Genomic DNA, 25260 nt, shown 5'->3' on the forward strand with positions numbered 1-25260 from the left:
TTTTTAATGTTTATTTATTTTTTAGAGAGAGAAAGACAGAGTGTGAGTGGGGAGGGGCAGAGAGGGAGGGAGACACAGAATCCAAATCTGAGCTGTCTGCACAGAGCCCGATGCGGGGCTTGAACTCACGGACCGCAAGATCATGACCAGAGCCGAAGTCGGACCCCTAACCGACTGAGCCACCCAGGGGCCCCCTTGCAATGAACTTTCTACCCTATGTTTACTTACTAATTTATTTATTAATGATTTCATAAGTACCTAAAAATGCTCCACCCAAATCTATGGTTTCCAGGAAAGAGATAGCAGGATGCAGTTCCTTCCAAGGGGCCCTTGGGCTGAGAATCTGACCTCCTACCAGGAGATTCACCATGCATTCCAGGTCCCTCACCGAATCCCATTCCAGGAAGCACAAAGGCAGCCCCATGGGGGGTTAACTGTGGGCTCCTTTACTGGTGTTTAGGCCACAATTCCCCCCTCTGTTCTTCACAAAGGACCAAGTGATTAAGCAAAATGGCGGACAAGGTATTTCTAAAGGTGATTAAGCTCGAAAGGAAAAGATGAAGCAGGTTCCACACTTGGTATGTCCGTCTTCCTCTGAAGATGTTTCTCCTCCCCTTGAAAATAGAATCAAAAGCCAGCATTCAGGTGACAAGTGTGCACTGACTCAAAGTGTGATGTGAATAAAAAAGTATTGCATTGGCTTCCAAGACTGAGTCAGAAGAGGAGGTGGCCGAGCCAAGAGTGGTTAGACCTACCCCTGTCCCTCACCTGGCTCATGGCGGCCGATAAGCCACTGAACCCTGAGCACCTTAACCTCACCTCTACTGTATTAGACTTGCTGAAAGAGGGACCCAAAGGAGAGAGTTGTGCTCTGGTGGACAAGAGTCAGAGGCTGGGCACTAAGAATGTTCTTCATTCTAGCCAAGCCTGGGGATGACTTATGGGTGATTTTTAATACCCACCCTGTTAAGATGGTACCCAGAGCCCCAGACCTATTCTGTTGCCTCTCTTCTGTTCCGGGAAGATGATTTTGATGGCCAAGGCAAAATTCGGGAGGAATCACTAAGTTTGGTGTCATCCCTAAGCCACATGCATCATAAGGGCAAATATTGCCAGAAACACCAGAGCCATCCACATATCTGATGAAAGGGTTCTGTTTGTTAAATCCCAGACATCCTGAGTGATTAGGTCAGTGGACCCACACAGGGGGTCTGGGGAGAATACTGAAATCAGAAGAAAAGACTGGAAGGGAGACAGAAGTTGGTCCTGTGGAGAGAGTTGAGGACTTACATGCAGAGGTGGGGGAAGGATCCATGCAACGAGGAGGAGAACTGAACCCTACCTTTTTCTCTGTTGGCTACTCAGTGGGTAGCAGGTCAATAACCTGGTGCATGGCTTTTGGGGCCCAGTGAAGTCCTGGTCATCTCCTTTCAAGGTCATCTTTCCTTCTCACGCCCCAGTTTGAGAAATTCCATTCTCCTACTTTGCACACCCAAGGCTTCCCAGACCTAACACTTGGCATGGCACCTTTCTGGATCCAAAATGGTTCATCCACCTCTTACTAATCTGGGAAGCTGTCCCCGTCCCTCCCCCACCCCCACTTCACCTCATCTCTCGGACAGGGAGCTCACCTTGCTGGCAACCCCAGCGAACCGTGCTGGAAGGGACGGATGTCACCTTCACAGCGGCATTGCCCAGGTATGCTATGCACCTCACCTTTGCATCAGCAGTACACCCAGGTGTGGTCCTGGTCATAGTTGTAAGAGGTTGCACACCACGTAAGGTTGTGCTTCGATCCTTTGCTGGTACAGTTAAAATAATTCTTGTTTTTGTAGTTGAATGGGAAGTGGCAGGGAAAGCCAGGAACCAGTGAAGAAATTCCTAGGGAGTAGAAGGGGATAGGAAAGTGGTTACCCCTGTGCCTTGATGCTGTGGTGAAGGCTTAGACTTCAGAGCCCCCTCTAAAATCAAAACTGGGTCGGGGCACCTGGGTGGCTCAGTCGGTTAAGTGTCTGACTTTGGCTCAGGTCATGATCTCACAGTTCGTGGGTTCGAGCCCCGTGTCGGGCTCTGAGCTGAGAGTGTGGAGCCTGGAGCCTGCTTCAGATTCTGTGTCTCCCTCTCTTTCTGCCCCTCCCCCGCTTGCTCGCGGGTGAGTGCGCGCTCTCTCTCTTTCTCTCAAAAATAAATAAACATTAAAAATTGTTTAAATAAAAACTGGGTCCACATGGCCCATGGGTCTGCTCAGAGACTCCCATTAAAGGAAGGAAATACTGACTTAATCCTAAATGCCAGAGGGGTTTTCTTCCCTGGGAAGCTATTTGAGTTTAGCTCTGTGGGGTGTGGAAATGGGGCACAAGGGCAGCGTGAACACACAAGGGGTCCTGGCAGTGGGAGAGAGGAAGACAGCGTCATGTCAGCAGGGGAGCCAGGGAGGCAAGTGGGAAGCGCGGAGAGGACATCTTACAGGGAGTCGTCTTCATTCACAGATCCTGAATGTGCGAATTCTCCACTCGCTGAAGTGGATTTGGAACCCACATCAATACGGGCCGGGCTTGTGCGGCGCAGCTCTCGAGCAAAACGCGCCTAGTGCTGAAGAGCTGTCCAGGGTCCTGAAGTCCAGGCCGCCTGGGATGTCCTTTATGGGGACCCATCAGGTTACATTTACAGAGAAATGTTCTATTTTTCTTCCTCGTGGGCTTCTTCCCTGATCACCCACCAAATGTACACTTGTTTTCCTTTGTTAACAAAATTATCCAAAGCACACAATTGGGGTCAAAAGATCCTGACCTTATGTCCTCCTAAAGCACTGTCTAAACAGTCCCTAAGGGCCATCTGGTTCTCTAGGTCAGTGTCAGCAAACTTTTTCTAGAAAGGGCCAGATGGTAGTTATTTTTAGCTTCGTGCCTCATACAGCCTCGGTCTTTATATGTGGGCCCTGGGATTTGAATTTCATATAATTTTTGCCCGTCACAAAATAGGATCCTTCTTTGGACTTTTTTCGACTGTGTAGAAAGTTGGGTTGGGGGCCAAGAGAAACATTGGCCCAGACTTAGCTCATAGGCAGGAGAGAGTTTGCAGGCCCCTGCTCTAGGGAAATAGAACTTTATCTGACTTACTACCTGCTATTGATTGGAGGCCCCAACTCTGTAACTTGTAAAAGATTGATACATTGTGAATGATTTTTGTTTGGTAGAGATGCTGATAATTTCTGTCTGGTAGACAATCCCAAAGGTTTGATTGCCCTTTGTGTTATTTTATTTTTATTTATGTATTTACATACGTATGTATGTATGTATGTATGTATGTATTTAAGGAGGCTCCATATCCAACGTGGGGCTCAAACTCATGACCCTGAGACCAAGAGTTGGATTCTCCACCAACTGAGCCAGCCAGGCGTCCCTTGATTGCCCTTTAGGTGTTACCAGATTGGATGGCTAACATAACAATCTTGCTTCAGCTCAGCATTCTTTTCACTGACTTTATGTAGTTCTTAAAATGTCCCTCGAACTGGCTTCGCTATCCTTGTTATTCCCTTATTAGCAATTTTTTTTTTTAAATCTTAGCGTGGATTTACTCTATGTTTGTGCAAGCAAGTACTTAGGTGTTTCACATTTTGAAAACCTTATATTGACCCCTTTCTCTTGGATCTTAAGCGGCCCACATCTTGCCCATCACGCTATCGTATTTTTCATGCTATTTGCTCATCAGATATCCATGAGGGTGGGACTCCGTCTTACTCATCACCACATGCCCACCGCCCAGCACAGTGGCTGGCACACAGTAGGGCTGGAGTCAGTGTTTGCTGGGTAATTGAGTGAAGGAGTCTGCCTATGTCCACCCAGCCCCCTTCCCCATATTACTAGTGTCGGCACAGAGGCTCCACTTCCCGTCCTCATCCATGTTCTCCGTGGTCGGGCACCACAGTCTGTTGCTTTCACTCTCAATGCATTCAAAGATCATGCTATTTCTGTAGACGGAGGGGAAGACACAGGGCTTGCTGAAAGAATTTCCCCCATACTCTGAAAATAATGATGGAAAGGTCACAGGGACAAGAAGAGATAACAAAAAGAGCTTCCATGTATCATGCATCAAGTAGGCGCCATGCTTTATCTCAGGAAAGGCAACACGACATTGAACATGCTCCAGTTCAGTTCCTGGTGATGTTATTATTTCCATCCACTTTGCGTGTAAGTGAGAACCCAAGCCATCAACAACCACACCATTTACAACAGAGTTGCTCTGCAGGCTTCATCAACAGAGTTATCGTGAGATCTAAGGTTAACGTTGGTTTAGGGTTAAGGATACAAGTGATGGATGGCTACGACAAAGATAAAATTCAAGGTTTTATATGGCATTATGGTTTTTTGAGTGCTAAGGGATAAACATAAATAAGGCTTTAGCAGGAATAAGTGTGCTCATGGATAGGTGCCTCACGTGAATTTTCATCTCAATGGAGGCAACACTGCTTGGTGAGGGAGCAGGGGCATCAGAGCCATATGGACTTGTATTCAAATCCTAACTCTGACATCACCTAGGAGTGTGACCTTGGACAGGATTTAACTTTACTGCGACCACTTATTGAATGTGGAAAAAATAGTATCTCATAGGGCTTCTATGGAAACATTCAATGGGATGTGGTATATAGAGTCTAATACAGAGAGGGCTCCCGAATGAATGGAGGTCCTTAAGAAGTTAAGAGTAGAGGCGCGTGGGTGGCTCAGTCGGTTAAGCATCCGACTTCGGCTCAGGTCATGATATCACAGTTGGTGGGTTCAAGCCCCGCATCAGGCTCTGTGCTGACAGCTCAGAGCCTGGAGCCTGCTTTGGATTCTGTGTCTCCCTCTCTCTCTCTGCACCTCCCCTACTCATGCTCTGTTTCTCTCTGTCTCAAAAATAAAATAAACATTAAAAATTTTAAAAAAAGCTGAGAGTAGGGATGCCTGGGTGGCTCACTCAGTTATGCATCTGACTCTTGATTTCAGCTCAGGTCATGATCTCACAATTCATGGAATCCAGTCCTGCATCAGGCTCTGCACTGATAGCATGGAGGCTGCTTGAGATACTCTCTCTCTCCTCTCTCTATGCCCCTCCCTCACTCATGCTCATTCTCTCTGTCTCAAAATAAACATTTTTAAAAAGAATAAGTTAAGGGGCACCTGAATGGCTCAGTCGGTTAAGCACCCGACTTCGGCTCAGGTCATGATCTCACAGTTCGTGAGTTCAAGCCCCACATCAGGCTCTGTGCTGACAGCTCAGAGCCCAGAGCCTGATTTGGATTCTGTGTCTCCCTCTCTCTGCCCCTCCCCTGTTCACACTCTGTCTCTCTCAAAAATAAATAAACATTAAAAATTTTTTTAAAGAATAAGAGTAGGCATAGAATTAAGATGACATGTGAAGCCACTTTGAAATGCAGGTAGGGTCCAGCACTGGGTGAATCCACGTATTGCCAAGTCTAGCAACAGAAATAGTTGAAAACCAATGTCAGGACTGCAGCCCATGGTATTGGTTCTTAGGACAACTAGATTTTCCATGCTGACATTAGGCACTCGGGGGAACATGGCCTTAGGACATTGCTGTCTCCTGTGGTTGTCCTAATGTATTCTCCAAGAACACACTTAGTTCCTAGAAGTATTGCTCTCAATGCTCTGCTCTCCCCCATGCCACCATCCCCTCAGAATGATCATTGCTCTCCCCCACCCGCCTCCCCACCAAAACCCCCATCCCTGCCCCAGTGCCTTACCATTTGTTTCACAGTATTTCCACTGCTGCTTCTCATCAAAGCTGGAGGTGACGGAACACCACAGCTTTCTGAAGAAGCCACCCTCTGTGATGCAGTTGTTATGGTACCTTCCTCGATAGATGAAGGGGAAGATGCATCGTGGGTAATCTGTATGGAAAGGAGTCTGTGAGTGGTTTGACTTTAGTCATTCACAGAACAGTCATTCAATCATCCATCCATCCATCCATCCATCCATCGATCTATCCATCCATCCGTCCATCAGCTACAAAAGTACAGGACAAGCATCAAGTTTTAAAGATATTTTATTCATTCATTTTAATAAGCATGTTGTAAAGAAAGCCTACTTGTGTACTTTCATGCTCAAAGCTTCCCCCAGCAGGGTTCCCAACCTCAACAATGCCGCCCCCCAACCTGCTGAACAAACTTAATATACTCAGTGTCTTAAAAATGAGTCTCTTAGAATCACCAACAGACCTGTAGGAATCAAGTCAAGACAAAGAATTTTGATGGTTTACGACCAACAGGTGAAGTCAAGATCTTGGCATACAAAAAAAAAAAAAAAAAAAAAAAAAAAAAAAAAAAGTTGCCATTACTGAAAAAAAGTCAAATATCAGTGAAGTAAAATATAGTAACATTATCATCCAGGTGCTGGTGCCTTATTGCAACTTTCATAGATTGAATTTCCCACCACAAATAGTACAAAAAATATCGTTTTGGACATTATGTTTATAGTGGGTGGATTTACTCACACTCAGTGAGGGAATCAGGGTCATTTGGAGGTGAGGGAGGGGTTGTCATAGATGAAGGGATGAGGGAAGTCTTCCTTGAGCAGGTGGCACTTGAGCAGAAGCTTGCACAATGTGGAGAAGCCAGCCATGCAAAAATTGGGAGGAATTGAGGTCCAGATAGAGGGAATAAAAGTGGGAAGGGTTCAAGACAGGAAGGAGTTCAGAATATTCAAGAAGCATGACAGCCAGTGTAGCTGGAGCTCATCAGGCAAGGAAGGGAGTGGAAGAAGGTGAGGACAGAGAAGGGCAAGGTCTTATAGAGCTTTGCAGACCAAGGTGAGGTGTCTCCTTCTCCTTCTTCTTCCCTTCCTCTCCCTCCACCCCCTCCTCCCACCTCCTCCTCCTCATCCCCCTCCTCCTCCTTCTTCTTTCTTCTTCTTCTTCTTCTTCTTCTTCTTCTTCTTCTTCTTCTTCTCCTTCCCCTTCTTCTTCCCCTTCTCCTTCTCCTTCCTCCTCTTCCTCTTCTTCTCCTTCTCCTTCTTCTCCTTCTCCTTCTTCCTCTTCTTCTCCTTCTTCTTCCCCTTCCCCTTCTCCTTCTCCTCCTTCTCTTTCTTCTTCTTCTTCTTCTTCTTCTTCTTCTTCTTCTTCTTCTTCTTCATCTCCTCCTCCCCCTCCTCCACCTTCTTCTTCTCCTTCTTCTTCTTCATCTCCTTCTCCTTTCCTCAAGTTGTAGTTTCTTTGGACGTTCCAGATATTAACCTCTTATCAGGTATATTATTTGCAAATATTTTCTTCCATTCCATGCGTTGCCTTATCATTTTATTGATGGCTTCTTTTGCTACACAGAAGCTTCGTAGTTTGATGTAGTGCCACTTGTTTATTTTTGCTTTTGATTTTGGTGTCAAACCCAAACAATCGTCACTAAGACTGATGTCTTCCAGCTTAGCCCCATGTTTTCTTGTCGGAGTTCTGGGGTTTTGCATCTTATGATTCAAGTCTTTAATAATTTTGAGTTGACCCTTGTGTATGGCATAAGAGAGGGGTCCAGTTCCATTCTTTTGTATGTGGCTGTCCAGTTTTATCAACACCACTTATTGAAGAGATCATTCTTTCCCCATTGCATATTCTTGGCTCCTTTGTCATAAATTAATTGACCATATATGCATGGGTTTATTTCTGGGCTCTCAATCTGCTCCATTAATCCATGTGTCTGTTTTTATGCCAATACCATACTGTTTTTATTACTATAATGTGTAATATAGTCTGAAGTGTGATGCTTCCTGCTTTGTTTTCCTTTCTCAAGATTGTGTTGGCTCTTCGGGCTCAGGATATTCTTCTAAGTGTGCTGGTGAGCCATGCAGGAGCACAAGCAGGGAAGTAGCATTGCATGATTTCACATTCCGAAAAGGTTACTTTGACTGATGTGTGGGGAATTGATTTGGAAGGAGGTGGGGGGGGGGATTTGAGGAGCCCAGTTAACAAATTTGGGGGGGAGAACTGATGGTGATTTGGAGAAGGATGGGAGCAGTGGAGGCATCTCCTTCCCAGAAACTGAAGCTAGAATCGATTTTTGAAGGTAGAACCAACAGGCTAATTGGTGGATTACATGAGGAGTGGGAGGGAAAGAATTAGGGCTGTTCACAGGTGGTGAGAAACCCACCACTAGGGGTCCAAAGAGCAGTTCTTAGTTCAGAAGCCAGGGCTGAGGGAGGCGATGCCAATGGCAAACCATCTATACAGGAGCCCTCTGTGATTGGCTGAAAGAGGTTTAATCAGATGCAGGTTGTTAAATCTCTAGTCCTGATTGTGTCTGTATCCGCACTTTGGGCAGAGTTTTGTCTCCTCTTGTGTGTCTTAAGCATGTTTGGGGACCTCTTTTCTAGAAAAAAAAAAAAAAGTCTGTTTCTAATTTTCGGATTCAATTTCAACCAGTAGATCCTGATTTGCATCATTTAAACTAGAGCGATATTTTCAGCTAGAGGTGGTATTGCTTCCAAGTTTGGGTTTTTGTTTTTATTGTTGTTTTTTTTTGTTCCCCACCCCACCCCCAGTGTAATGGGGCTTCTTTGTAGTCATTTTTAGCTCTTATAATCAAAGAGATTCCGCTTGGAGGTATGAGCCTCTGGCCACCTTTTAATATCTTTTTAGGTTAGTTATGATCATGGTGCTTTTTATTATCAATTTACTTTGTTTAATTTCTGTCTTATACTGCAGCTAAGGGATTGTGTTGATTTATTCTGAAATTATGAATTTGGAATAGGTAACGTTATGTATACATTTTATTTCAGTATAGTAAAAGGGTTGTTATACTTATTATCAAAGGGAGCCTTTGATCTAAGAGAGTCAAGAACAGTGATACAAATGAAAAGAAAATCCTAAATATTCAAAATCTGGCTGCTCGTAGGAACAATTAAAATGTCCAACAACAGGATATTGGTTAAAACAAACAAAATGCCTTTTGTCCTGTGCAGAAAAATTAGAAATCATCTAGTTGTCAAAAATGTCTTGGGCTTTGAGAAGCAGCAAACAGAGTCTGTCAAATCCCTTCTCTGTTACACTTTGTTGTCTGTTTTTCCTTATTAATTTAGAAAATTAAGAAAGAGACAAAGAATACAGTGGTTCCCTGTGGCCCTGTAACCTCTCTTTCATTCAGAAAGCCCCATTTTTAACACTATCATTGTCATATTATTAGCCATTGTTAGCATCCCGTATGTGGCCTCCGCACTTCCTATGCACACACACAGATGTCGTAACTCGTCTTCAAAAATATGATCACATTCTACACATCCACACATTCTCTTTTATAATCCATCATTTGAGGAGGTCGGCTGAGGGGACAGCATGGCATCACTCACCCTCCTCCATACAGTACTTCCACTGCCCATCGTAAACGGCTTTTGTCGAACACCAAGGGGACAGACTGTTGGTTTTGATACAAGAGAAGTAAGTAGACCCCTTGTAGACGAAGGGAAACACACATGAATCCTTCTGACCTGGAGGACAGAGACAAAATAGAAGGGTTTCATCACAAATGAATGAGCCAAGGGTGAGTCTCGCTTTGGTTCTCGTGGGCGGTTCTGAAGGTGACACATGCAGTGTTGGCATCCAACTTTCTTGCGACAAATAAGGGTGTGTCCAGTTTACGTGGAGACCAAGAGCACAGGGAAAGAGTCTCATAAATCATAAAGGCAACTGGAATAAATTTTTCCTCCAGACCATTAGAGCACCATCAATGTCACACCAGACACTCTCGGGTCATGACATCACAGTAGGGAATGGAGCGACACACGTCAAATAATGCTGCAACACAGACCAGAAAACAATTTCACATTTCAATGCTTTTTTCAATCCTTCCGATTACACAAAAGAGAAGACTTCAATTTAATGCTAGTATTTCTCTACCATGCCTCTAATTTTTAATAATCTCCCTTTCTAACAACAACAAACAGGGCAGGACCCAGGCTCAAAGCCTTATTGTTGCACCCAATAGAATTTAGGAATAAGATTTCCTTTTCATAGCATTTACTTTTGTGTGCAATTTCTATTTATGGCAAGTTAGTAACGCTTACAGATTACAGAGCTAATGTTAACTATTCTTTAAAGATAAAGGTGTTAAAGAGTACATTTCAAGAAGGTTGGGTAAACGATAGTGCTGGTGGCATGCAGATGTGGCAAATACTGAGGGGTACTTTTTGTATTCCTCTGTGTGAGGACAGGACTTTGTCTTTGACACAACGTATCCTCAGAACCTAGAATCGTGACTTGCTCATAGTAGATGCTTCAGAAAGAACTGACAGAATGGAATGAGCTCAGAAAATGCCACATGAAAGAAAGTTAAACCCATTTCTTTAACAAAGGACTCATCAGAAGGGTCAGTATGCAGATGAGTGTTGAATTAGCAGGAGGCATACGGACTATATTGAGTGGTCCTTTCCCCCCACTCCTCAATAGTGCTGGAGACTAATGGTCCCTGAAACACACCTTTTTTTTATGTTTATTTATTTTTGAGAGACAGAGAGAGACAGAGCACAAGTGGGGAAGGAGCGGAGAGAGAGGGAGACATGGAATCCAAAGCAGGCTCCAGGCTCTGAGCTGTCAGCACAGAGCCTGGCGTGGGGCTCGAACTCATGAACCGTGAGATCATGACCTGAGCCAAAGCCGGCACTTAACCGACTGAGCCACCCAGGTACCCCTCCCTGAAACACATCTTAAGAAATGTTATTCTACAGGTGCTTGGGTGGCTCAGTTGGTTAAGCATCAGACTTTGGCTCAGATCATGATCTCTTGGTTCGTGAGTTCGAGCCCTGAGTCGGGCTCCTTACTGACAATGTGGAGCCTGCTTGAGAGTCTCTCTCTCTCTTTCTCTCTCTGCCCCTCCCCCACTCTCTCTCTCTCTCTCTCTCAAAATAAATAAATAAACTTTTAAAAAAAAGGAAAAGTGGGGCGCCTGGGTGGCTCAGTTTGTTAAGTGTCCGATTTAGGCTCAGGTCATGATCTTGCAGTTTGTGAGTTCGAGCCCCGCGTCGGGCTCTGTGCTGACGGCTGGGAGCCTGGATCCTGCTTCAGATTCTGTGTCTCCCTCTCTCTGCCCCTCCTCTGTCTGAAAAATAAATAAAACATTTTAAAAAAAGGGAAAGAAATGCTATTCTAGCCCACATTGTGGAGGAGAAAGTGAATACCCATGTAAGATAAGGAATCATTTCAACTTAATACCTTTTTTTCGCCCTTTTTTGAGCAGAACTGGGATGAGAACTAGCATTTTTTTATCTACTGGTCCAAGATCACAGCTTTTCTCCCTGCCTTCATCATGTCATTCCCTCCTTCCCTCTTTTCTCCCTCCCTCAAAGACATAATTATGAATACTATGACTAAGATATTCTGATAGGTTATGGATGTGCGTGCATACACGTGTGTGCATGTGTGTGTGTGCTCATGTTCCAAAGATGGTGAGGCAAAGCCTCCATGGACTCACCAAACCTATCTTCTTTTTTCTTTCTGGACTCCTAGCGAGAACCCATTTTTCGGCTGAACAGTTAGGTGGGGCCATGTGACTCAGTTGCAACTCATGGAATGTGGGTAGAAATGAACCCATTTTCCAGCCTCTCTAATAGGTGGGGCCACGTGACTCAGTTGCAACTCATGCAATGTGGGTAGAAATTATCTTCTCCAGCTCCTTGCTTAGAAAAGTCCCCGGTGAACCCTATGCTCCCTACTTCCTCTTCCAGCTGGACATAGAGCAGGGGTTCTCAGTGGAGGAGACATTAGACAATGTTTGGAGACATTTCGGGTTGTTACAACTGGGAGAGGGGCGACCTGGAAGCTGCACCACTGGTTCCTACTGGGTAGAGGCTGGAGATGTTGCTAAACACCTTACCATGCACACGTCCCAGAACCGGGTCATCTGGCCCCAAATGTCACAGTGCCCAGGTTGAGAAAGTCCGAGAAAGAGGACGCTGCAAAGTATGCTGAGGCCCTGTGGGATGGTGGAGCCTCAGTACAGAAGGGGTCTGTGTCTCTGAATCACAACACAAGTGGCTTCCCATGAAACATCCACACTGAAGTTCTAGATGACATGAACCCTACTGAGTTCAGCCACTGACATTAGTCAGCCACTGACTAATACAGATGAACCAGACATCATCTCTGTCTTCAACCTGGAACCTCCATCTCTTGCTCTGGATTAGATTCTTATCCTGTATAATCTGACCTGGGCCATCACAGGGGTGAGGCTGGGAGACAGCAGAAAAGGCAGACTGCCATCTTTGAGCTTTGCCAATGGGCTGAGGCAAGTGGAGGTCCTTAAGTCACATTGTGTTGTCCACCCCTGGCTCTCAGAACTGTGTGGTCTTGGTTGAAGACCAAGTTGAAACCAGTTAATATCTGGAAAGTGTTTAGAAGTGGACCCGGAACATGGCTGTTCCTCGACCAACACTAACTGTCATCATCACCATCACCATCGTCATCAATAATGCTCACTCATGGGCACCACCAGTATGTGTGATGCTGGTGGCGAGGGGAGGGCAGACAGATGCCCCTGTGCACAGGATTAAAATTATCCTTGGGACTTATTAGTACAAACCAACACATAATAGATACTATTAGCCATCTGCAAAGTAATCCAGCAGATGGTCTGATCTTCTCAACTGGGTTAAAATCCTCCATAATCCGGGCCCTGCTGACCTCTCTGTTCTCACTGCCTGATTAACATTTCCTCGACCTTCCTCCACGTTCTTTCTCGGCTTCGGCGTTTGGCTCATGCCCTTCATCCTGCTCTTTTCTTTGTCCCTAGCTTTACTCCCTGCTTCTCATCCATACGACTTGGTTCAGCCTGGATTAATACTCTTCCACATTCTTATAATACTCTGAGATGATCTCTATAAATGTACTTACCGAATATTTAAAGAATATAATTATCTGCTTATGTGTCTATCACTCCCATTTGCTGTGAGCTCTCCCGAGAGCAGGGCATGAGTTTTATTTATTGCTATGTTTCTGGCCCATAGCACAGTGCCTGGCACTCGGGAACCACTCGGCAAATGTGTGTTGAATAAATTAGTCCGTAACTAGGTGCAGAGGAGACTTAGGGATACCAAGTTTCACCACAGGAATACGGATGTGGTCTCAGGAAGGTATGACCAGAAGGAGACACTAACTGGAAAAGCTGGCATTGTTCCTTGTCTGAATAAAATGTGGCTTCTTAGCCTTTTCAGGACTTGTCAGTTCTTTTGAGAACCCAGATCTTCTCTCTAGGAAAATGTCCATACATCCCTGTGGCAGAGACTGCTGTGTGTTCAAAACCAGCTTCATCTTCCTCTCAAAGGTACTGCTAAAAACTACATTTCCCAGACTCCCTTGCAGCTAAGCACCCTGTGAGTTCTGGCCAATGGAAGTGGGAGAAAATGATGGGTATCGCTTCCTGGCCCAAAAAAACAAAAAACAAAAACCCTTCTCCTTCAAGATCATAAGACTCTTGATCCTTGTCTACCAGCTCCATGCAAAGAATCCACAGAGGACCCTGGAACCCTAGGGGATGGTGGAGCCCCACGGTGGAAGGTGCATGGATCCCTGCTAACCAGATGCTTCCCCATTGGACTTTGTAGGAACGAGAAATAAAACGTTTTGTGTTAAGCTGCTAATAGTTTGGAGCTTCTCTGTTACAATAGCTATCCTCACTACCCTGATAAATACACACCCTTTGAAATACGGAGCCAGGGTTTCATGAACTCTAGTGCTAGCCCAGTGACCTCAGCTTAGGAATTTCTGGAATACAGAATGTGGTCATTCAAAAAGGACTTCATGGAATTAAAGGGCATGAAAACAAGTGTTTCTTGAGCCTTATTGAAGGGAGAGGGCTCATCAGGCAGAAAAGGATTTTAATTGTGGAGAATGTTTCGTCACAGCCTAAGTGAACTATGACACAGGATGTCTCTTTGTTCTCCTTCCATGTTTACCATACCATCTTGAGGTGGTTAATTTAGATTCCTAGATGTATTGAGAACGTAGGCTCACATCCACTAGAATGGCTACTTTTTTTTTTAAAGATTTTATTTTTAAGGGGCACCTGGGTGGCTCAGTCGGGCAAGCGTCTGACTTTGGCTCAGGTCATGATCTCACGGTTTGTGAATTTGAGCCCCGTGTCAGGCTCGGTGCTGGGGGCTCGGAGCCTGGAGCCTGCTTCGGATTCTGTGTCTCCCTCTCTCTCTGCCCCTCCCCCCGCTCATGCTCTGTCTCTCTCTGTCTCAAAAATAAATAAAATATTTAAAAAATTTTTAAAGATTTCATTTTTAAGTAATCTCTACACCCAATGTGGGGCCCGAACTCACAAGCTCGAGATCAAGAGTCACACGCTGTACCGACTGAGCCGACCAGGAGCCCCTACTTTTTTTCTTTTAAACAGAAAACAACAAGTATTGACAAGGATGTGGAGACATTGGAACCCTTTTGCACTGTAGATGGGAATACAAAATGGTGCAGCTGCTTTGGAAAATAGTATGGCAGTTCCTCAAAAAATAAAATAAAATAAAATAAACGTAGAATTGCCATGTGACCCAACAATTCCACTCCTCGTTATATCCCGCGAAGTATTTGTAACACCCAATGTTTACAGCAGCATTGTTCACAACAGCCAAGAGGTAGAAACAATCCAAGTCCATCCATGGATGAATGGATAAACGAAACGTGGTATGTCCATAGTATGTATCACACACACAGTGGAATATTTATTCAGCCTTAGAAGGAAAGGAAATTGTGACACAGGCCACACAATGGATGAATCTTGAGGACGTTATGCTAAGGGACATAAAAGTCACAAAAGGACAAGTATTGTTTGATTCCACTTTCGTGGGGGTATGTAAAACAGTCAGATTCATGGTGTCGGAAAGCAGGTTGGTGGTTTCCAGGGGCTGGGGGCGGGGGAAATGTGCATTGTTTAATGAGTACAGGTGATGTATCATGGCTATTGGTTGTACAACGCTGTGGGTGTACTTCTCCTGAACTGTGCACTTCAAAACGGTTAAGAGGGGAAATTTTATGTTCTGTGCATTTTACCTCGATTTAAGAAAAAGAGTGGAAAGGGAGGGTCCAAGTTGCAGTCTGAGGACTCAGTCCATTGGAATTATGGAGCCCCCACCCCTTTCAGTTAACGTATTCGCATTTCCCTACCACGTGCTGAGCACCTCAAAAGGTGCACAGCAGTCCCGGCTTATCCACGGTCTCTCTTTCCATGGTTTCAGTTATCCACAGTCAAGGTGGTCCAGAAGCAGATGACTCTCTATCTCCTCCCTACCTGAATCCAGGAATCTTTACTTTGGCCCATTCGTTCTTTCCGGTTTCCAAATCCTCCCCAACATTGCCCAGTACCCTCACCTCCACTTGTCTCCCAGATGTAGAGGAAGGTCATCCATCCCAGCAGGTAACTGGACCATTGATTCATCGCAACTGGCCTCTTCTTTCTGGACTGAAGGAAAACAAAAATTTTGCTCCCGCGGGGCCCCTTCCTCTTCCACTAACTGCCAGGTTGGGTGTCATGCCCTTTTACTTTCTATCCCCGGAGGGCAGTGAAGAGTAACTCCCTCTTACAGGAAAGAAAGATGTGCTGTTCTCCAGAGACACAACAACCCAGGGCTGGAACTGGTGACCTGGTTTTGTCTTGAGGTTCTGCTTCTACCACTGCTTCTACTGCTGGCTACGAATTTTTTTTTTAATATTTTTTTAAAGTTTTTATTTATTTTTGAGACAGAGAGAGACAGAGCATGAGCAGGGGAGGGGCAGAGAGAGAGGGGGAGACATAGAATCTGAAGCAAGCTCCAGGCTCTGAGCCGTCAGCACAGAGCCTGACGCGGGGCTTGAACTCACAGACTGTAAGATCATGACCTGAGCTGAAGTCGGATGCTTAACCGACTGAGCCACCCAGGCACCCCTGGCTACAAATTATTAAGTGCCTACTATATGCCACTTCTAACAACCTAAGGAGCAGGGGTGATTATTTTTGCTTTACAGTAGAGTGAAAACACGGTTTGGGAAGTTGAGTAACTTGCCCAAACACCACAGATGGTAAGGGACAGATCTCAGGTTCCACTGCAGACCTGTCTACACAAGTTTCAGAGTTCTCAAGCTTCATAAACCGCTTCCCTCCTATGGGCCTTTGTTCCCTCGCCTGCAGAAGTGTAGGTTAATAATTCCTGCCTCCGGGAGAGGCTGTGAGGGTCCAATGAGATGCTGATGTGAAAGGGCATTTCCATTGTAAATTGTTAGTTGGGTTTATGAGTAACTAAGGCAAAGATCAAGGCAGCTCAGGAAAGACATCAGATGGCCCCAATTCTTAATAACAAATCTGAATGGTCCATTGGGGGAAAAAAATCCCAAAGCCATCGATTCAGGTCCTTGAACAGGTAGGTGGCATTACTGAGCACCCGCGTCTCAGAACACACTCTCTCACTTGCCTTCCTGCTACACATTGGAATGTCTTTCTGATTTCTCTTGTTATTCTTAACCACAGCACCAAGCCCTAAACTTGCTTTTTCCTGAGTGATATCTCATTCATTCACTGCCCACCTACTCATGGCTAACTGCAGAAACTAGCTGGTCCTGACCGAAATCCTGACTCCACCATTTACCACCTGGGTGACCTTGGGAAGTTACTTAAGTTCTCCAAGCCTCAGCTTCCTCCTCTAAAAAAATGGGGATGCTAACCTTACTTACCACTTAGGCTTGTGATGATGATTAACTGAGATCATAAACAATAACAGGTAATACTCATTGAGTGCTATACACTATTCTAAATTCGTTATGATCCTGACAGTAGCCCAAAGAGGGAGATACTAATATAATTCCCATTACGCATTTGGGGAAGTTGAGGCACAGAAAGCTTAAGCATCTTGCTGAGGATCACAAACTTCATAAGTGCTGGGGCTTTTAGCTGAACCCCAACAACCTAACACCAGAGACTGGGCTCTCAGCTGCTGTGGGACACTGTCTAAGTAGTCCAGAAATGTCCACCCAAATCCTTGTTCATACCAGAGCTCTCCAGGCAAACTTCTGAATGTCAAATTCTATTTTATTCTCCCCCCTTTTTTTTATTTGAGAGAGAGAGAGTGAGAGCTGGGAACACGGGCAGAGGGAGAGAGAGAATCTTAAGCAGGCTCCACACTCAGCACAGAGCCCAACGAGGGACTCGATCCCATGACCCTGGGATCATGACCTGAGCTGAAATCAAGAGGCAGATGCTCGGGGAGCCTGGGTGGCGCAGTCGGTTGGGCGTCCGACTTCAGCCAGGTCACGATCTCGCGGTCCGTGAGTTCGAGCCCCACGTCGGGCTCTGGGCTGACGGCTCAGAGCCTGGAGCCTGTTTCCGATTCTGTGTCTCCCTCTCTCTCTGCCCCTCCCCCGTTCGTGCTCTGTCTCTCTCTGTCCCAAAAATAAATAAACGTTGAAAAAAAAAAAAAAAAGAGGCAGATCCTCAAGTGTCTCCCCCAAATTCATATGCTGGAATCCTAACCTCCAAGGTATTGGCATTAGGAGGTGGGGTCTTTGGGAGTGATCAGGTTATGAGGCTGACACGTTATGAATGGGGCTAGTGCCCTTGTAAAAGAGACCTCAAAGAGCCCCCTCGCCCCTTCCGCCACGTGAGGACACAGTGAGAAGATGGTTGTCTACCAGGAAATGGGATTTTACCAGACCCTGAATCTGTGGGTACCACAGTCTTGGACTTCCCAGCCTTCAGAACCACGGAAAATAAATGCTAAGACAATGCTCTTCCCCACCCCCCAATTTGTCACCCCAACAGTAAAGCTTTCTCCTCACTAGCATCCTATCAGTCATCAAACCCTGTGGCTTCTGCTTCCCGAATGGCTTCGTGAACGCATCACCTTCTCTCTGTCTCTCCTGCTCCTGCAAACTCAGGCTTTCACCTTCTATCCCCCAGATGGTTGTCACTTTCCATCACCGATGTCCTGGCCTCCAGGCTCTCCCCTGTCCTGTCCACAGGGGTCTTGGTGCTTGCTTTCAAGCATTCATTCAGAAACAAATATTTCCTGAGCTTGTACAATGCGTGGGCTGCAGGGTTAGGGGATGAGAGACAGCAGAGTGGGAGACAGGCCTTGCCCCTGCCTTCATGGGGCTGGGCTGCCTGCAAAGGAGGCAGACAGGAAGGGAATAAACCAGAGACAAGCATGTGTCTCTTACTCATGATCACGGTGACGAAGGGGAAGGACCAAGGCTACAGACAAAGAGTAACTGGGGCAAGGTGACAGGAGGCCGGCGAGGCTCTTCCAAGCAAATGACTTGTAAACAGACCCTCAGGAAGAGTGGGATGTAGGCGTGAGGGGAGCCAGGGGAGGGGGTTTGGTGGCTCATCTGGGCAGGAGAGGCAAGATGAGAGAAAAAGCTGACATGTATTTAAACAACAACCAGAACAGGTGCGAGCAGGGAGGAGCGAGGCCCAAGAGGTACTTGGCGAGGCGGATGGTGCTGGACCCCTACAGAGCCTTCCTTAGATTCTAAACGCAAACAGAAGCCACTGGAGAGATCAAAATGGGGACAAGTGGCATCCATTAACTCCCACACACTTCTCTGTCACTTTTATAACACAATCCACAGTCCATACCGCGGCCTTCCCCTCCAAGCTCATTCCTTATCACTCTGTTCTCCCTTGATCTGCCCCAGCGGCACTAGGCTCTTCGCTGTTTCCAGCACAGGCTGAGCTAACTTACACCTCAGGGCCTTTACACTTACTCTCCCCTCCACCTGGATGCTTCCCCCCAGGTATCTACATGGTTTGCTTCTTTGTGCCACGAAGGACACCGTGCAAATGTAAGAAGTTGATAAGGACCGATAGTCTGGAATGTTAATGAGCCTACTTGGATCAAGCCATGGATATTAATAGAAAATATTTGGGGGTGGTTCAAGACCATGACTGAGCTGTGAAGTGAGCCTCAACAGCCAGACACCCACGTCTGGAACATTCAAGTGAGGACCAAGTCATTCCTTGATCACTGGCACATTCGAATGCTGTGGAGGACCTTTTATCCTGGGCCGTGGGGTAGTTGGGGCTGGCATCCTGCCACTGTCACAAGATTGTTGGCTGGTAAGATCTCTGAGAAGTGGGAATGAACAATCAAGGATAATTGCAAGACTCCCTATTTGAATTTTTCTCCATAGGTGTACACGATTTCATAATTAAAAACAATAATTATGCAAGGCACTTAACAGCTCACTCATCCTTAAAATGGGAATCATACCTATTCCACGCATTTGTTGGAAGGACCAAATTAAACAAAAGATATAAAATACTTAGTACGGTGTCTGCTATAAAGGAAGATCGCAATAAATGTTGGCCATTAATGCTAAGGATGGTGATGACTGATAATATTGATGATGATGATAGTAACATCCAGTCTTCTCTTCACCATGCTAGGCTCTCAGTAATTAATTCATTAAGTAAACTTATCTTGGAAATGTTCTGATTTTCTTCTTTCCTTTACTTTTTGTTATTTATCGTCCTCCAAACTTTTCGGAAAATGTTATCTTCTAGTAAATGCTTTCCTTGCTTAATAATATTCTTCATTGTTAATATTGTTTTCATCTATCTTTCTGTCACCCACCCATCCATCCTTCCATCCGTCCATCCATCCATCCATCCATTCATCCATCTTTTTTTTTTTTTTTTTTTAACGTTTTATTTATTTTTGAGACAGAGAGAGACAGAGCATGGACGGGGGAGGGGCAGAGAGAGAGGGAGACACAGAATCGGAAGCAGGCTCCAGGCTCTGAGCCATCAGCCCAGAGCCCGACGCGGGGCTCGAACTCACGGACAGCGAGATCGTGACCTGAGCTGAAGTCGGACGCTTAACCGACTGCGCCACCCAGGCGCCCCCATTCATCCATCTTTTGACCCATCATCCATCTTTTCATCCAGCCTGCCTTCCTTCCATCCTTCTATCCATCCATCCATTCTTCCACCATCCACTTTTTGTCTATCCATCCAATAAGTATTCTAGAACCTTGCCATCCATGTAGAACTGGGGCAACTACCAAGAGGAAGTGGACATTATTTCTGGCTTCAACAGTCAGAGATGGGACATAGGCACAAATATCTATCACCCAACATGGGAAGTGAGAACAGCCACACCAGGTGGTATGAAGGTGCTGAGAGGGTCACCAGGAGGCAGCTTAGCCTACAGCCTCAACTCACTGATTCTCTTCAGCAAAAAATGTCACAATGGAGCCATGAGAAGAGAATGGCACCCAACCAACCCAGGTTCAAACTCCACCTCTCCCATTTATCTGCTGGGTGGCCTTGGGAAGGTCATTTCACCTCTCCAATTTCCAGTTTTCAAGTTCTCATCTGTGAAGTGGAGATAAAAATCCAACTATGGAAGCTATTGTGGGAATTATAGGAGCTCATGGGCCTAGGCATTTGGAGTTTAGTGTGGCTTGAAAATACTGAGTCCTTCTGCTCCTTGGCAGCAGATGTCTCCAAGTGTGGAACAAAACCTCAGTGTGAGACCCCCTCACAAACATGCAAATGTACCTCTTCTATTATGCATTCAGGCTGTCTTTGGAGGGAGCAATGACAGGACCTCAGGAAGATCTCTGAATCTCAGCTTTCTCCTTCATGAAACAGGCAGAGTGAGCCTTACCTTAGAGGAATGGTGCCAAAAAATATTCATGGGACCATGAAGATAGTAGCTGACTACCAGGAATTTAATAGGCAGTTTGTCCAGGTTAGTTCTCTTTTCTTCCATCTCTTTTCCCCCAAAGTTGGGGTACAGGCAGCCTTCCATAGCATTACATTGGTCAGACGGTCTGGCTCCACCTACGCCTTTGAGTTTCTACAGAGAAAGGAATCTGCCCCCACAGCCTCCTTCCCCCCTTTCCCTGGCCTTTCTTTCACAGAGCTCCATAACTGCACCCTCCAGTATGGCGACCACCAGCCACTATGGCTCTTGAGCACTGGAAATGTGGTGAGTTCTCATTGCCCCATGTTGTAAGCATAAAATACTGGGATCTGAAGAGGAAGTATGGAAAAGCAAAGAATGTGATTATCTCACTAATTTTTTTGTGTGTTGATCATATGTGAAATGATAGTATTTTGGCTATCAAGGTTCAACGAAATACATTATTAAAATAAACTGCACCTGTTCTCTTTTTTTTAACGTGGCTACTATGAAACTTACAATGATATTTATGGCTTACGTTTTATTTTCTCCAGGAGGCAATGCTGTTCTAAACCTTCCTTCCTTGCTGTGGGAGCTCCCAGGTCCCGCCTCTCACACCCCTCCCAAGTTTCTAGGTTGAGGTGTACCTTTGAGAGAGTCCTTCTTGGCCCTAGCTGTCTCCACGAGCCCTCTTTAAAGTTCTGCTCACCAAATCTCTGGATTATTTGGGGACTGGCCCGACTGTTCTGGCCCCAACCTGTCGGTAGGAAGACACCACAGCTTCCCCAGAGAGGGTTTTCTGCAAGTGATTACAATCAGGGTGGTTTGGATGAAATAGCCCCATGGTTAATGATGCCCCAAGATGAGCTCATGCATATCCATGAGGCCCATAAAATTCAATCATGTGTTTATTAATGGGATCTTTCAGGGACGGGGTCATGGGCAAGAATATTAATGAACAGAGAAGAAAGTGCCCCTGGATATGAGGCTACCAGGAAGTGGACAGGTTTTACCTGAATAATGAAAAACGAAGAGCCCTAGAATTTTCCAGTGAGAAAGGAAGCGTGGGAGAATCAAAAACACCAGCTCTCTGAAACACGTCGTCTAATCTTTCCTCATTTTTAAGAAGTTTATTTGTTCATGTTTTATTTGTGTTAATGTTTATTTGTTTTTGAGTGAGTGGGGGGGGGGCGGACAGAGAGGGAGACACAGAATCTGAAGTGGGCTCCAGGTTCTGAGCTATCAGCACAGAGCCCCATGCAGGGCTTGAACTCACAAACAGTGAGATCATGATCTGAGCCAAAGTCAGTCACTCAACCCACTGAGCCATCCAGGTGTCTCTAAAAGTTTATTTATTTATTTTGAGAGAGAGAGAGAGAGAGAATACACAGGGGAGGGGCAGAGAGAGAGGGAAAGAGAGAATCTCAAGCACTGTCAGCGCGGAGCCTGATGTGGGGCTCAAACTCACGAATGGTGAGATCGTGACCTGAGCCAAAATCAAGAGTTAGATGCTTAACCGACTGAGCCACCCAGGTGCCCCTAATTTTTCCTCATTTTTAAATTCTATCCTACCATTCTGAAAACTCTGTAAGAAGTCCACAGCCCTGTCCTGGTATCTTTCAGGATTGACACCATAGAGATTTACCAAATATTGCAAGTGATCACAGGTAGGACTCCTTGGTTTTACAGATGAGGAAATGGAGGCACAGATGTGCCCAGGGACTTGCCAAAAGCCATATAGCAAGCAGGCGGGGACAGTGGGACTTGGAGCAGCTGAGATTGGGGTCTCATTTTATTGTCATTTTGGTGTCAGTTTCTCATTGCATAGGTTTGGGAGTTTTCTAGATAAGAGGCTTTGAGGTCTTCGTTTCCTGGCTTGGCAGCCTCCTTCCTATCATCTACTTCCTGTCTCTGCCTGCTTCCTGTCATCTACTTCCTGTCTCTGCCTCCTTCCTGTCATCTGCTTCCTGTCTCTGCCTCCTTCCTGTCATCTACTTCCTGTCTCTGCCTCCTTCCTGTCATCTACTTCCTGTCTCTGTCTCCATCTGTCCTTCTTTCTCTGTGTCTTGGAGATCCACTCTCTCCCAACCTCTTGTACCATCTTTCTTCCCCCTCTCCCTTTTTCTTCCCACCCTGTCTGCTTTTTCCTCTTATCTCCCTGGGTCTCTGGGTTTGTTCTCTCTCTGTGTGTCATTCTCACCTGAATGTCTCACTATGTATGCATACATATGTATACACTTATGGGCATGTATGTGTTAGTGTCTATGTGTGTCCATAAATATGTGCATGTGGCTCTGCCCCTCCTCTTTCTCTTTTTTTTTAGTCCAACAGCCTGCCTCTCTTTCTTCCTCAACTGCTCCTTATTTTTTAAATTTTTATGTTTTTATTTTTTTCTAATTTTTTTCAATGTTTATTTTTGAGAAAGACAAAGCATGAGTGGGGGTGGGGTAGAGAAAGAAAGAGACACAGAATCTGAAGCAGGCTCCAGGCCCTGAGCTGTCAGCACAGAGCCCAATGCAGGGCTCAAACTCACGGACCATGAGGTCATGACCTGAGCCAAAGTCAGAAGCTCAACCGACTGAGCCACCCAGCCGCCCCTTTAATTTTTATTTTTTTAGAAAGAGAGCACATGCATGAGTGATGGGGAAAGGGGCAGAGAGAAAGAATCTGAAGCAGGCTCCATGCAACCCAACGTGGCACTCGATCCTGCAACCCTGGGATCATGACCAGAGCCAAAATCAGGCTGTCAACCAGTTGAGCCACCCAGACGCCCCTCAACCTATTTATTTTAAAATAGGAATGTGTATTGGAATCACCAGAGAGCTTTTAAGAATACAGACTCCCGGGTTCCAGCCTAGACCTATTAGCATTTGTATTTTTTTAACAGCTTTATTGAGGTAGAATTGGGCATAGTTTACTGTGAGATTACAAGTTTGGAGATATGCATACACCTGTGAAACCATCACGACAATCTAGGTAATGACATCACCTCCAAAAGCTCCCTCCTGTGTCTTTCTGTTTGTTTTTGTATTTGTGTTTTTGCTTTGTGTGTAAGAACACTCAACATGAGATCTACCCTCTTTTTTAATGTTTTTTTTTTTAATTTATTTTTGGGAGAGAGAAAGCATGAGAGGGGTGGAGAAGAGAGAGAGACCTGAGAGAGAAAGAATCTGGAAAGCCATCAGTTTTGTATAAAAAATTATTTATTAAGAACTTTCAAGGGCGCCCGGGTGGCTCACTCGGTTAAGCGTCTGACTTTGACTCAGGGCATGAGCTCACTGTCTGTGAGTTCGAGCCCCGTGTCAGGCTCTGTGCTGACAGCTTGGAGCCTGGAGGCTGCTTCGGATTCTGTGTCTCCCTCTCTCTCTGCCCACCCCCCTCAAAATCAATAAACATAATAATAAAAAAAATTTTTTTAAAGTACCGACTCTCTTAGCAAAACAATAGTGTGCCAAAGACCAACCACTATGTTGTGGAACATATTCTAGAACTGCCTTATCATATTTTGCTGAAAGATGTTCCAAAAAGGAGATGAAGTGGTTATTGCACATTTGCAGGCTACATACACAACAAAGACACTGGACACAGTATCTCCTGGCACCCTGGATCACAAAGGGAAAACCACCCACGGCTGCCACCACCTTGCAGAGACGGTCATCCGGGTACAACAGAGGCGAGGATGTGACAAATTGCTGTGCTCCGAGATTGGAAGTATTTCTTGGAGGGAAATGTACAGTTTCAAGTCCCAGGAAGAAGAGAGAGTGGTTTTCATGAAATAAGTGTGTGGATGCCGATAGGAATCCCCAGATGCCAACTGCATTGTTCCACGGGAACATCTGTCGATCCAAGATTTGGGGATAAACTTTCTCAAGTGACTGTAGGAAGCAGTGTATGCAGACCCCAGTGTTAGAAATAAGCAAAAGCAGCCACTGTTCCCAATTAGAATTGGAATTCAAAGCTCTTGAGTAGGTTTTTATTTCATTTATTTTTTTTATGTTTATGTATTTTTGAGAGTGAGAGTGAGAGAGCACAAGCGGGGGGAGGGGCAGAGAGAGAGGGAGACACAGAATCCGAAGCAGGCTCCAGGCTCTGAGCCATCAGCACAGAGCCTGACGCAGGGCTCGAACCCATGGGCATCGAGATCATGACCTGAGCCGAAGTCGGACGCTTAACCGACTGAACCACCCAGGGCAGCCTGGTTGGCTCAGACGGTGGAGCGAGTGACTCTTGACCTCGGGGTTGTGAGTTGGAGCCCCACACTGGGTGCAGAGATTACTTTTTTTTTAAAGTCTTTAAAATTTTTGAGAAGTGAACATAAAATCTATTGTGCAACAGCAGAAGCCACCAGTTAAGAGCCTCTGATTTGCTGGCTCTTGACATTTTGGTGGCTGTCATTTGAGGCCAAGCCTTTCTTTTGTCATTTGTTCCAAAGGAAATCCTCGTCTTTACTGATGAGTAGAAAGGAGGCAACATGATGGATGTACTTTCAACTTAAAATATTAATGAAGGGGTGCCTGGTTGGCTCAGTTGGTGAGTCTGACTCTTGGTTTCGGCTCAGGTCATGATCTCATGGTTTGTGAGTTCAAGCCCCGCATTGGGCTCTGTGCTGACAGCTGGGAGCCTCCTTGGGATT

The 25260-nt window shown here is 45.6% G+C and overlaps 1 protein-coding gene across 3 annotated transcripts; it reads right to left on the reverse strand.

The window, feature by feature from the left end:
* Positions 1 to 123: 123 nt before the first annotated feature.
* Positions 124 to 21424, reverse strand: ELSPBP1 (epididymal sperm binding protein 1). Of its 3 annotated transcripts, none has more exons than XM_045440753.1 (7): positions 21337 to 21424; positions 15337 to 15427; positions 9327 to 9464; positions 5744 to 5890; positions 3864 to 4022; positions 1717 to 1881; positions 124 to 614 (listed from the first exon to the last, which is right to left on the reverse strand). In XM_045440753.1, the coding sequence occupies exons 2-6, from the start codon at positions 15401 to 15403 to the stop codon at positions 1724 to 1726; spliced, it is 669 nt and encodes a 222-aa protein (XP_045296709.1). In that variant the 5' UTR covers positions 15404 to 15427; positions 21337 to 21424; the 3' UTR covers positions 124 to 614; positions 1717 to 1723. The 3 variants fall into 3 exon arrangements, with proteins under 3 accessions (XP_045296709.1, XP_045296708.1, XP_045296710.1); XM_045440752.1 differs by having other exon boundaries at positions 21275 to 21422; XM_045440754.1 differs by having other exon boundaries at positions 15337 to 15422; positions 21275 to 21416.
* Positions 21425 to 25260: the final 3836 nt, after the last annotated feature.

Source organism: Leopardus geoffroyi, chromosome E2 (genome assembly GCF_018350155.1).
Source record: "Leopardus geoffroyi isolate Oge1 chromosome E2, O.geoffroyi_Oge1_pat1.0, whole genome shotgun sequence".
Lineage (NCBI taxonomy): Eukaryota > Metazoa > Chordata > Mammalia > Carnivora > Felidae > Leopardus > Leopardus geoffroyi.

Bases quoted from the DNA above. Each gene is read 5' to 3' on its own strand.
- ELSPBP1 (XM_045440753.1), bottom strand. From the start codon at position 15,403: ATGAATCAATGGTCCAGTTACCTGCTGGGATGGATGACCTTCCTCTAC. The intron at 5,891-9,326 runs GTGAGTGATGCC...CTTTCCATACAG, and splicing joins GAAGTACTGTATGGAGGAGG to ATTACCCACGATGCATCTTC. The intron at 4,023-5,743 runs GTAAGGCACTGG...CATTATTTTCAG, and splicing joins GAAATACTGTGAAACAAATG to AGTATGGGGGAAATTCTTTC.